This window comes from Lepidochelys kempii, chromosome 2 (assembly GCF_965140285.1).
Source record: "Lepidochelys kempii isolate rLepKem1 chromosome 2, rLepKem1.hap1, whole genome shotgun sequence".
In the NCBI taxonomy this organism is placed as follows: Eukaryota; Metazoa; Chordata; order Testudines; family Cheloniidae; genus Lepidochelys; species Lepidochelys kempii.
The window spans coordinates 29,677,893-29,691,551 of NC_136381.1; the positions used below are offsets into that span (position 1 = coordinate 29,677,893).

General features: G+C 38.8%; 1 protein-coding gene across 2 annotated transcripts in view; it reads left to right on the forward strand.

Moving 5' to 3' along the window:
- Nucleotides 1-13,659, forward strand: part of CSMD3 (CUB and Sushi multiple domains 3) — a 1,215,628-nt gene that overhangs the window by 585,158 nt on the left and 616,811 nt on the right. For both annotated transcript variants that reach the window (XM_073330296.2, XM_073330291.2), the window contains 2 exons: nt 556-659; nt 11,005-11,117. In XM_073330296.2, the coding sequence (XP_073186397.1) occupies nt 556-659; nt 11,005-11,117 (217 nt within the window). The remainder of the gene's footprint in view (nt 1-555; nt 660-11,004; nt 11,118-13,659) is intronic.

Consider the following 13,659-nt stretch of genomic DNA (forward strand, 5'->3'; position numbering starts at 1 on the left):
AACAAAATGTTCACCTTTGGAAGTCATGTTTTTTACAAGTTCATAAAAATATGTAACAGGTTTAACCTATAGGCTGGAATAATGTCTTCAAAGGCTTCTTTGTACCACCAAAACTTGGTTGTAGGCATGGGGTGTGTAAATGATGTCCTCATCTCTTCAGAATTTCCTGGACAAAGCAAAATTATTAAATTTAATATGGGCAGGAGTGAATTTCACCCTCAGTAAGTAATTATGTTGCCCTGTGAAGGTACCACATTGGAAATATAATACAATTTTACAGTACTATATAAAAAGTACAATAACCACATAATAGGTACTTCTAGCATGCCAGCAAACTGGTGCCACATAAAAAAAGAATTTTATTTTCATGGAATATTGCATTAACCAATTTTGCAGGTTAATAACAACAGGGTAGTATCAAATAAAATGTCACTAATATGTGTAGCTATTACTTATCTGGGGTTTTGTTTTATTTTTGCTGTTTGAAAGGTATCTGTATTCACTCATCTCATAATGAAATTTCTTACTTTTTAAGAGCATATTTTTTTCTACTAGGTTATTCAGATAAATTTTGAAGAATTTGATCTGGAGATTGGCTACGACACACTGACAATTGGTGATGGAGGGGAAGTTGGTGATCCTAAAACTGTGCTGCAAGTGTAAGTCTCGGTTGATTTGCTATGCTTTGCAGAATTACTTTAATATAGGATTTTCTGGTGCTATTGAATGATGCATAGATTGGACAAAATTCTATTCTCGTGTAACCTGAGAGATGAATAATGCCAACAGAAAAATAATCGTATGGAGCTCATCAAATTATTCAAGACTGACATATAGGATAAGGTATTTTAGTTCATATTTACCACCCTAGTTTTGAAAGAAGATGGGCATGAGAGCTAAAACAGAGTAATGTAGCCCCAGTTCTTCAGGCAGACTCATTCTGTTTTGCAAAAAATAAGCCTATCATTGCAGTTTTCCCAGGGTTACTATGTTCCTCTGCAAGGGCTGGGTGGTCAGATTGTGAATGTGATATAGAGGAAAGGGAATGGACAGAAAAATGTACTGCTTAAGTAACTGTCTTTTACAATAATATCCCTTGAAAAGCCCATCTTGACAGCAAATGAACCATAGGAACCTTTATAGCTCACTGACTATGACAGGTAAGCCCTGAACACAGGCTACATTATCTCTGTAATTCCTGATCCTGTTAAACATTACTGTTACCTAAACCATCTAATATTATGATTTCAGCAGTCCTGGGTACCTACTGCAGGCAATTTAGTGAGTGTCTATCTTTGGGTTTTAGTCTGCCACCCATCATCACAGTATCTATACACCTAAATCTATTTTATAATAATCAGTTTGTTCGGTCCTGGACTCAGATTTTCATTTACTTAACCTGCTGATGGTGTTTGGCTCTCTTGCGATGATCAGTCCCAAGAAGCCAAGTTCATAAAATTATATTTAATTAATAATGTTTAAAAAGACATCAAATGTACAACAATTATTCTAACCTTAATTTCCATATATTTTTAAAAGGGCAGAACAGTGTAACTAGGCATTAATTGTCTTTTGTTACTTTGTGTTGCTTTGTTTGTTTGTTTTTGTTTGTTTTTTCAATTGTAATAATCTGGACCAAAGGAGGTAAAAATTGTGTGTGATTTGTTTTCATGAGGCCCCTGGTATGCATTTAATTTAGTATTTAATTTTTCTTTAAAAATAAATAAAGATAATATTTTGTTGCTTAGAGAAGATCATATGAGTAGATCATAAGTGAAACTTTTTGGCCAGTTCTTTTTTTTCTGTGAATAATACAAATGCACAACATTGAAACATTTCACAAAATTGTTGTGGAAAAACCATTGTGAAAAATCAAAACATTTCATTTTGATATTTTCAAAACCAAACCTTTTAGATTTTTCACTTTGAAACTACTTTTTAGTTCAAAATTTCCCTTTAATTTATTTTATAAATTCAGAAACATTTGAAAATGGTCAAAATTGAAAATGTTTTGATTTTGAGATAAAATATTTCATTTGACCTGCACATTTTTTTAAAAATTACTGGTATTTTCCAAATTAAAGATGAACCAAAAAATCCGTTATTTGCCCAACTCAATTTATGAGATTGGTCTTTTGCAAATAGCTGCATAAATAATGTTCAAATGGGGAGAAGGGTTAATATTTTTTTAAACAAATATCTTTTTAATAATCACTTCTCAACAGAGGCCTTACGTGCCAACTTTCATTCTGATTATTTTTCAAAACTGAGTTTTAAACTCTGAATGTAGGAGTTCATATAATGAAAGTGTTGGGAAAACAAAATGGTAGCTTCTCAAGTGGGTATGATGTATCTGTATAAAATGAATCAAACATAAAAGTTCGATCCTGGAGAAAAATAAACATAATTGTTCAAACAAAATAAATAATCAGTTAGAAACGGAAAAGACCTTCTAGAACATCTAGTCCACTCCAAGTCAATGCAAGTTTACTCCTTACAGTACATTTTCTAGTCATTTGTTTTAAAGTGTTTTTAAATGTCCTGAGAAATAAGGCTTCTATCACATCCCTTAGGAGTCTATAGCAAAGCTTGCTAGATCATAGTGCACAATGTCAGAAGGGTATTTTTTTATATTCACCTTATTTTTCCCTTTCTTAAGCTCACCTAATTACTCCTAATTATTACAGCCTTGAATCTTACTCTATCTCCTTTGCATTTAAACACTTCAAGTATCTATAGACTTTCATCATGACTCTCCCTTAGCAATATTACCCTTTTCATCATAAGGTAAACCCTAACTATTCTTTGTGGCCCTTTTCTGTACTCCTTCCTTTATGTCACTATCTGGGATATTACTGTGTGACAAGATGGTGCACTGTAGATTCACTGGCTTGATGCATAGTAACTCACCCTGTAGACTTAAATCAGCACAAAAGCTGTGTGTATGTAACACACACACCTCCTGGGTGTGGTGGTCTCTGAATAGTGGCACTGAGTGGCATCTAGTGGCACTGAGGCCACTTAGAGCAGGGAATCTCAAACTCAAATCACCAAGAGGGCCACATGAGGACTAGTACATTGGCCCGAGGGCTGCATCACTGACATCCCCGCCCCGCCCCCACTCCACTCCTTCCATGAGACCCCGCCCCTTCCCTGCCTCTTCTCTGCCTCCTCCCCTGAGCACGTGGCTCCCTGCTCCTACCCCCTCCCTCCTGGAAAGCACTAAACAGCTGTTTGGTGGCAGGAAGCACCTGGAGGTAGGCAGAGGAGCGGGTACACGGCCTGCAAGAAATAACTATGGAGGAGTGGGGGGGCACGGGGAGCTTGGCGGGCCGCAGGAAATAACCCCACGGTCCGCGTGTTTGAGACCCCTGACTTAGAGATATAAAATGAGTCTGCTCTACAGCCTTAGCTAACAGCCAGTTGGCTTTTAGCTCATGCTGTAGAGGCTCATGCACTAAGTTCCAGCAGTCCCTGGTTTGATCCTCCCCACTGATGACCGAGGTCTTGTTGGCGTTAAAAGTGGGGGTTCATCCGGGATTTCAACTGGGAGGTCTCTGAAGCTCGGGATGTGCTTCCTCAGCTAGGGGAAGTATGTAACTCCCACACCTTCTGGGTATGGTGAGAGAGAGACTACTCTATAGGCAGCTGGCTTTTAGCTCATGCAGTAGAGGCTCATGCAGTAAGCTCCAGAGGTCGCAGGTTCAATCCTACCCACCAACGACCGGGGTCTGTCAGCATTACATGTAGATAAGCCCTCAATATTTCCGATGAAATCACATTTGTATAGTGATATATATCTTAAAAGGACTGTATGTACATCAATTTCACATTATCTTGAAAAGTTAGAAAGTAAGATTATTATCCACATTTTATCTACAGGGAAAGTGAGACACAGATGTTAATGACATTCCCAAGAGCACACAGCAGTCACAGGAAGAGACAGAATTAGAACTCACATGCTTCTACTGACCTGGACCACATTGCCTCATATGAGGAGACAGCATTTATTAAAGTTCTATTACCATTTAAATGAAGTGTTGGTATTATCATCTTTGGCACTTAAATTACAGTAACACATTTAGATACAGTGCAGCAATTTTTTACATTTTGACAAATGTAGTGAACCATTCTGCACTGGTTTGGTTTCATTAAAGGTGTTAATATTTTACAAGAAAGTATTTGATGGTGAGGCATATTTTGAAGAATGATGAAATTACAGTATTGAAACTGTCAAGAATATGAATGAACTCTGTATCATTTTCTCTTATCAATGCATTACTCAAATTGTCATGATATTCTATTAAGTAAGGATGAACATAAAGTATAACAGGGAAGTTGTGGTGAAAAGAGAGCTGAGCAAATAAATTGCAATGAATATTTTCAGAATCAGAGGATTCAGTTTGATGACCAGAACATGATTTCCTCAAATTATTTTGCAGGTTCTATGGGTTATTTTTTTTTAAAATCATACTTGAATTTTGAGATGTGTTGGTTTGTTATGACTGGTCACATCTGACAAATAGATATTGTTTCTGTTCCCCAAGTGTCTGAGTATCAATTGTTTTGTAATAAGGTTTGTGGCAGTCACTAGGTATAAAATCTCTCAGGAAGAATTAACAATGTAAGTCAAGGCAGTAGATAATTAGGGAATGTTAGAACATTGTAAATCTTTTCCTGTCTGGGCCACTTAGAGCCTGGGGTGGAATCCACAAAAGTACTTAGGCGGCTGTGTCCCTGTTTTGGCTCCACTGTGATCCTTGCTGAACTCTTGCTGAACCGTGTAGGCATCTAAACTCAACACCTGTTTTTCAGGGTAAAAATTCCCTAGGCATCTAAGTTTCTGCCTCTGGGCACGTGCACTGCTGTCTCCCTTTAGGCATCTGGACACACATCTCCTACCTAAGCCTCAAAGTGATTCATGAAACAGGGAAAAACAAGCATTTGGCCACCTAAGTCATGTGCAGGGCTCCATCCCACAGGTATGCTTAGAGGCTCATTTAAAATCCAAGATGAGAAGGTGGTGGTACCCACCTTGTAATTTTTAACCACACCCACTTGGATCGGGAGTGACCCAGGTTTAATTTCCCCATCTCTGCTAGAGTGTAAGAAAAAAAAATTGAACAGGTGTCTCCACCTCGCAGGAGAGTAATGACAGAGCTAGGGTTATTCCAGATGTGGCGTTATTCCAATGTGGAGTTATTCCAATGTGGGGCTCCTTCAGTCTCTCCTGTTGAAGCTTTTTCCGCTGAAGATAAATAATAAGAGTGATTGGAGCAGGGGGACTGGACCCTGGGTCATTCTCTCTCTCTCTCTCTCACACACACACACACACACACACAATTTAATTGTTTTTCTTCCTGCAGATTTTTATATAATACGGTGAGAATGCATGGTCCTACCCGCGAACGTTGCCATCAAATCCTTGTTAGACGTGTTTACCTGCCACTTTACCAAGGCTAATTAGGAAGATTATCAGTGTCTGAACCCACTAATTATACCAGGCACCGCTAGACACTTATTACCCAAAGCACTTGGGGTCCAGATCATCAACTTGAGTAAATTCTTGTAGTTTAATTGAAGTCAATGGGGCCTATAATTACACCAGGTGAGGATCTAGCTCCTAATTTGCAAAGTGCCATTCAGGAAAGTGCTAGAGGTGAAAAAAATGAATTGTCAATGTTTTAATTTTATGGAAGTGGGGTAAACCTTGTGAAAGTTTAGGGCCATTTTCCCCCATGAAAGTGTTTGGGTATTTTGGGCACAATGGTGATTTCCAACAATGTGGAAAAAATGAATTGATTAAACAGAACTTGTACTAATTTCCATGGTTCTATATTATACAAATATTTTCCATTGAGACCAAAATGAAATGTAGGTCTGGAAATTATCAATGGCTGTTGCCAAAATCTACAATCAGCCATCTACCAGAGACAAAATCTAGAGGTGGCCAGTCCACCAATGCTTGTTCTAGTGGAGATACATCCTGTTATTAATTTGGTAGTTTATGAAATTGCCAGTCATGGCAAGATATATTCTTTTTGTAGCAGGAATAAGCATTTAATACATTAATTATTTAATTTCTGCCATGCAGTTATTTGTTCAGTGCTGGCAATAGTCTTTATAGTAGCTCCATCTGTGAACACAGATGTGGGAAACTGAGGTGAATTTCTCACAGAAAAAGAGTATTTAAACAGAAGCAGGCTAAGATGATCAGGGAAGAGTTCTAAAACTAGCTACAGTATGTATTTTAAATCCATTTTGAAGCTCCAGCACAGCTTCAATGATTGACTTGAATTTGAAAATAATTTTTGTATGCCCTTTTTAGGAGATAAACAATTTCTAGACATTGTGTCAAGGTTCCTCCCCCACTCTGAACTCTAGGGTACAGATGTGGGGACCTGCATGAAAAAACCTCCTAAGCTTATCTTTACCAGCTTAGGTCAAAACTTCCCCAAGGTACAAAATATTACCCCCGTTGTCCTTGGACTGGCCGCTACCACCACCAAACTAATACTGGTTATTGGGGAAGAGCTGTTTGGACGCGTCCTTCCCCCCAAAATACTTCCCAAAACCTTGCACCCCACTTCCTGGACAAGGTTTGGTAAAAAGCCTCACCAATTTGCCTAGGTGATTACAGACCCAGACCCTTGGATCTTAAGAACAATGAACAATCCTCCCAACACTTGCACCCCTCCTTTCCTGGGAAATGTTGGATAAAAAGCCTCACCAATTTGCATAGGTGACCACAGACCCAAACCCTTGGATCTGAGAACAATGAAAAGGCATTCAGTTTTCTTACAAGAAGACTTTTAATAAAAATAGAAGTAAATAGAAATAAAGAAATCCCCCCTGTAAAATCAGGATGGTAGATATCTTACAGGGTAATTAGATTCAAAATCATAGAGAACCCTTCTAGGCAAAACCTTAAGTTACACAAAAGATACACAGACAGAAATAGTTATTCTATTCAGCACAATTCTTTTCTCAGCCATTTAAAGAAATCATAATCTAACACATACCTAGCTAGATTACTTACTAAAAGTTCTAAGACTCCATTCCTGTTCTGTCCCTGGCAAGAGCAGCATACAGACAGACACAGACCCTTTGTTTCTCTCCCTCCTCCCAGCTTTTGAAAGTATCTTGTCTCCTCATTGGTCATTTTGGTCAGGTGCCAGCGAGGTTACCTTTAGCTTCTTAACCGTTTACAGGTGAGAGGAGCTTTCCCCTGGCCAGGAGGGATTTCAAAGGGGTTTACCCTTCCCTTTATATTTATGACACATTGCCTGATCTCTTTCTAATGGTCCTGTCTTCATTTTCGAGAAAGGAAATTGAGCTAAGTTAGTTGCAACCCATCTGTTCTCATAGACAGACTCCTGCCAACTTGGAAAAAAAGAGTTGTTCAGTAAACATTCTGTTTAGAAAAAGAAGAAAAGAAAAGAAAAGAAAAAAGACATATTATAAAATGAAGTGGTGTCTACTATTCTGCCAAATACAGTTTTCATTTGGGCTATATCCACAAAGGGATTTAGGCACCTAAGTGCCACTTTAGGTGCCTAAGTCCAAAATGTAGATATTCAAAAGATTGTAGATCTTAGCTGCTTCCTAATCCTGTAGCACCTAAAGTCCCTAGGCATCCAAGTTTCTGCCACTAAAGTCCCCAATACACCTAAAATTCTGACACTGCACAGCTCCCTGTCCTAATGCCTGGGTGCCTAGCTCACATCTAAGTCCATGCAAGATCATCAAATGAGGCATTCTCCCACACCAGTCTTGCCTGTGGGGCCCAATCTGGTTGGCAGCCTCAGAGGTTGCATAAAAGATCAGGCCCTGCACAAAACTCTGCTGCTGCCCTTACAACTTTTAGCTCAGTGGTTAGAGTTCTCACCCAGGATGTGGGAGACCAGGGTGCAAATCCCCACTCTGCCTGCTTTGGAGTAGGGATTTGAACAAAAATCTTCCCACTCCCAGGTGAGTACCCTAACTGTTGAGATATGGAATCACTCTTTTTTCTTTTTCTTTCGCCCAATGACTAGTTAACCATTGGAACAAATTAATAATGGTTGTGATTGATTCTCTACCACTGGCAATTTTTAAATCAATATTGATTTTTTTTTTCTGAAACATATACTCTCGTGAGTTCAAACATAAATTGATTATTTTTTCTTATTGTCTCTTACTGAGAATGATATGAAACAGTTTAACTTAAAATGAGCTAAATAAATGGTTTCCCTTTTTAAAAGAGATAGTTACTTCAGGTTTTGTTCCTACTCTGGAGAGATTTATGTTCTAGTGGTTGAAAGGGGCACCAGGTTTCTATAATTTTTGGTGGTGCCCAAGCAGAGCCGTCCCGTCCGTGGGATGGACTGGGACAATTGCCCCAGGCCCTGTGCTTTGAGGGGCCCCATGCTTCAGAGGGACACCATGTCGTACGACGACCACTTGACAAAATTACCAGACTTAGTGACAGATGTTGGATGGGGGGTATTATGTCATTCAGTCATTCGACCTGTAAAATATCACAGAATTTTCCACACTGAAAAAAACCAGTAACCTAGCTAATAATAATAATAACAATAATAACAATACATTAAACTCATATACTTTATGAAAAATGTGTGTATACTGTATATGAGATTATTACATGAGAAATTAAATTGAGCTTGCTTTGGGATTTTTCAAGGCACTTATATCATTTAAACACATTTGGTACCCTGAGTAATGTTAACACTTCTTGCAAATCACATAAATGGGGAACCCATGGTCTCCTTCCCTCACCCCATTGCAAAGGCACAGGGGTTACTGCTGACTGCCCTAGGATTGCAGAAAATCCTATGGGCAAACCATATGAAAAGAAGGGGATCAATTTATACAGAGGGCTGAAGTGGGACTTCCATAGTGCATTAATTAACACTTAATAAATACATCAAAATTACAGAGATAAAAACCTGTAATGATAGACTTTACTTCATGAGATGCTCCACAGAAAGAAGACCCAGAGGGAGTAATGGTAGGGGCAATCCTAGGGAGACCAAAGGGACTGGTAGAGGGAGTGGACAGAGAACAAGGGTAGAGGCAGAGTTGCTGCAGGGTTGACCATGTCTTGTGAATCTCCCCTGTTGATGGAAACACTGATCACTATGACTATAGGAGGGAACAGTAGAATGGAATGTCCAGAAAAATGAATGACTTGAGGACAATTTTCTGAAGGGACCCTTACCCTTCCAGAGCTTTTCTTGCTGTGACATTTACATTTCTGCAGGGTGGTTTGTAGTTGGGTGGTGGATGGTAGTAAAAGTGTATACACTTGGACTGAGATTGAGATGGAAATCAGAGACAGACTTGTTGAAAGTCTCTGGGTAAGGAAAAAAGGGGTAAAAAACAAGGGGAATGTCATGGTAGGGTCTACTACAGACAACATAACTGGGAAGAAGAGGTGGATGAGGCTTTTTTTAAACAACTAACAAAATCATCCAAAGCACAGGACTGGATGGTGATGGGGGACTTTAACCACCAAGACATCTGTTGGGAAAATAACACAGCAGGGCACAGATTATCCCATAAGTTTTTGGAATGTATTGGAGACATTTTTTTTTTTTTTTAGTTCAGAAGGTGGAGAAAACTACTAGGGGGGAGGCTGTTCTAGATTTGATTTTGACAAATAGGGAAGAACTGGTTGAGATTTTGAAAGTGGAAGGCAGCTTGGGTCTCGCAGGGATCAATTCTGGGTCTGGTTCTGTTCAATAGCTTCATCAATGATTTAGATAATGCCATACAGAGTACACTTATAAAGTTTGTGGATGATACCAAACTGGGAGGGGTTGCAAGTGGTTTGGAGGATAGGTTAAAATTCAAAATGATCTGAACAAACTGGAGAAATGGTCTGAAGTAAATAGGATGAAATTCAATAAGGAGAAATGCAAAGTACTCCATTTAGGAAGGAACAATCAGTTGTACACATACAAAATGGGAAATGACTGCCTAGGAAGGAGTACTATGGAAAGGGATCTGAGGGTCATAGTGGACTACAAGCTAAATATAAATCAACAGTGTAACGCTGTTGCAAAAAAAGCAAACATCCTTCTGGGATGTATTAGCAGAAGTGTTGTAAGCAAGACATGAGAAGTAATTCTTCTGCTCTACTCTGCACTGATTAGGCCTCAGTTGGAGTATTGTGTCCAGTTCTGGGCACCACATTTCAGGAAGGATGTGAACAAATTGGAGAACGTCCAGAGAATAGTGATTAAAAAATGATTAAAGGTCTAGAAAACATGACCTATGAGGGAAGATTGAAAATATTAGGTTTGTTTAATTTGGAAAAGAGAAGACTAAGAGGGGACATGATAAGAATTTTCAGGTATGTAAAAGGTTGTTACAAGGAGGAGGAAGAAAAATTGTGAAGAAAATTGGGATTAAAAATTTAAGCAATGGGCTTAAATTGCAACAAGAAAGGTTTAGGTTGCACATTAGGAAAAAAACTTCCTCACTGTCAGGGTGATTAAGCAGTGGAATAAATTGATGGGAGGGCGGGAGGTTGTGGAATCTCTAGCAGTGGAGATTTTTAAGAGGAGTTTAGACAAACAGATGTCAGGAATGATCTAGATAATACTTAATCCTACCATGAGTACGGGGGATTAGACTAGATGACGTCTCGAGGTCCCTTCCAGTTTTATGATTCTATAATTACAAAGCAGTAAAATTCTGTGATTAAAAAAAAATCTTTCTTTAAAAAATTAATAGATTCTATCTTTTTCCTCTCTCAAGTCTAAGTGTCAATAGCACAGGTGAAACAAAATTAATCTGATTTTATTATTTACTGTTGCAAACCACAAACAGTTAAGAACTATTAATTTTCTCATACTCATTTTTCTGTACCTGAATATTTTGGTTCTCAGAAGGCTGTAATCAAGGCTTCCTTACCTGGATTTTGTATCTGTGACAAACTCATATTTAAATCCAGATGATTTTCTCATTAAATAGTGTTGTTGTTTGTTTTTCTTCTAGACTAACGGGAAGTTTTGTACCAGATTTAATTGTGAGCATGAACAGTCAGATGTGGTTACACCTTCAAACGGATGAAAGTGTGGGATCAATTGGCTTCAAAGTTAACTACAAAGGTAACAGTAAGCTACTGTGGACATGCTTAGCTGTACATAAATCTAAGCAAATAATTATATAAGGTTTATTTTGCATGCTAGGAAATGCTCTCCATTCCCTATTCAGTAATACTGAAAGCATCCAAATGTCTTCGGCCCTGACTGTGCATGGAGCTCTGTGTAGCAGCTCTGTACATGTCTGATTGTGTCCTTAGAAGGATTAATTCCTCAGAATACAACTGAAAAGTAGGTTTGTTATTATTTGTTGTATGTTGTAGAAAAGTGAAAATAAAATACTTCTGTGATTATTTAAATCCAGGCACTTGATACAAGCAAATATATTTTCACTTCAGAAATTAACCTATTCCATAATTTGTGTGATATGTGTAGGTGTAAGCACACAGATGTGATTTGATTTATAGTAAATAAATGTAAAGATGAGTTTCTGTGCCTAAACCCCCATGCTTATCACAACAATCTGAACAGATGCCCAAGTCTGGAATAATATGTGGGTTGAGACTGAGGTATATCAGTCAGTTGTATAAATAAACTTGACTAACAAAGTTCTTGAGCAGGTTTGGCATGAGAAGGATATGTAGTATATAAGATGAAACTGCTGTTGCTTTTGTGAGCTTTTGGGAGTATCAGTATCTATGTGGTTGTCTTTTTATTGGATGCAGAGCTTGCCAAGCCAATTTATGGCAGCAAAGTGTGAATCCCTCAGACAACCATCAAGTCTGGTCAGAGGGCAGTTCTCAGTGATGTGTGACTTTGTCTGTCTTTGGCCACAACAACATATGGGATCCTCTTGTTCACCCTAGGTTATCTATGTGGCATAAACATCTGTTTCACCCAAAAGTTTAATAGTAAAGAGAAAAAAATTGTTTTATTTTCTGACAGAGGTAATGGTATAATGATATATCACCATAGCCCCAGATGGTGCCTGACACAGATTTTAAAATGACATGGTCCCTGCCCTGCAGAGCCTAGTAGCTAAATTAGAGCAACAGAAAATGTGGTGAGAGCCAACAAAGAAAGGTGGAAAAAAAGGGCAAGGGTCAAAGCAAATAATCATGTGAGTCATATCTTTTTCACATTGATATTTTAAAATAAAGATCTCGGTCAGGGAGAAGGATGGAAAAGTGAGCACAAAGGAGTTTGTCAGTGCTGGGTAGCAATCTGAAAATAAATAGGTGTTGAACAGGGATTTGAAGGAGGAGGTGAGTATGCTTTGGTGTTCAGGAAGAATGATGTCATCTCAGGTGTAAGAAGCAGGTGTGGGGACAGTGTGACAGTGAGATTGTGAGGAGAAGCAATAGAGAATAACTAGATCAAAAGAGTGAACAGATCCCAGAGAGCAAAGTGGGGAGGGACAGGAGATGAGATATAGCCAGGGTCAGAGGTATGGCAAGCCTTACAAATAAGAGCAGGTATTAACTTAATGCAGGAGAACACTGGGTCCAAGAAAGGAGATTTGAGGAGAGGGTCAGAGTGGTGGGAGAAGGTTATTTAGTTGCAGAATGTTGCGTATATTGAAAAGAGTTGCTGTGAGAGTCACAAATGCTAGAAATGTGGAGGTTACCATACTTTGGGTGAAAGAAAACGATAGTAACAGGAGTTTTGCCAAGGGGGATATATTTGAGGAAATATTTAAGAAGTATGCACAAAAAGTAAGCAGATTTGGAGAGAACCTGGATTTGAGGAGGAAGTAAAATAAGTAAAATAAAACTCCAATACTACAAGCTTGATTGGTTGGGCTGGGGAGAAGGAGTAGAGGTAAAGTCAGCAATGATGGAGCAACTGAGGAGATGAAAGGTTTAGGAGAAAAGATTAGAAGTTCATTTTTTGCCATTTAAATTTAAGGTATCTATAGAACATATACAAGGAGGTATCAATGTGATAAGAAGAAATTTGGGCCTGGGCATGTGTAGGTAGGTCAGACATGGAGGAGCAGATTCAAAGGTCATCTGACTAAAGATAAGATTATGCTACTATCTAGTTGTAGTGTATTCATTAATTATACTAGAACAATATGAACATGCATTTTACTTCAAGAGTTGAAAGTGAGCCAATACCCGAAGGCTTGTTTGGAGGATTAAGCCTCCATGGGGAACCAAATACAGATGGTACCCACTATTCTACCCTTGAATCATTCCTCCTTCTCCCCATCACAAGGACTACTCATCTGGTGCTCTGTTTTCCCTAACAACCCTGGTCCCTCATTTTACCTTACTGTCGGCTGGAGGAAACATGAGCTGCCGCACACTCTACCCTCTGTACACATATGCTTGTTTCTCCTGGGCCTATGTGACTTCTCCAGTGCATCCCTCTGGTCCTTTATGTTGCTGGGTGGCTGGTCTACTAATGGGGTCTTCTGAAGTCCACTCAGTATGGATTGCTACTTCCTTCCATCCTAAAGAATATTCTGGGTAAGTTAAACAATTCAGCACAAGTGGTAGAAAATCCACACATCCTTGCTATCTAGCTCTACTGAGCTAGGGCTGAGAGAAGTCCTTCAATCTTTAGCATGGTAGTTAGGGAAACCCAAGGCTGCCACATTCTA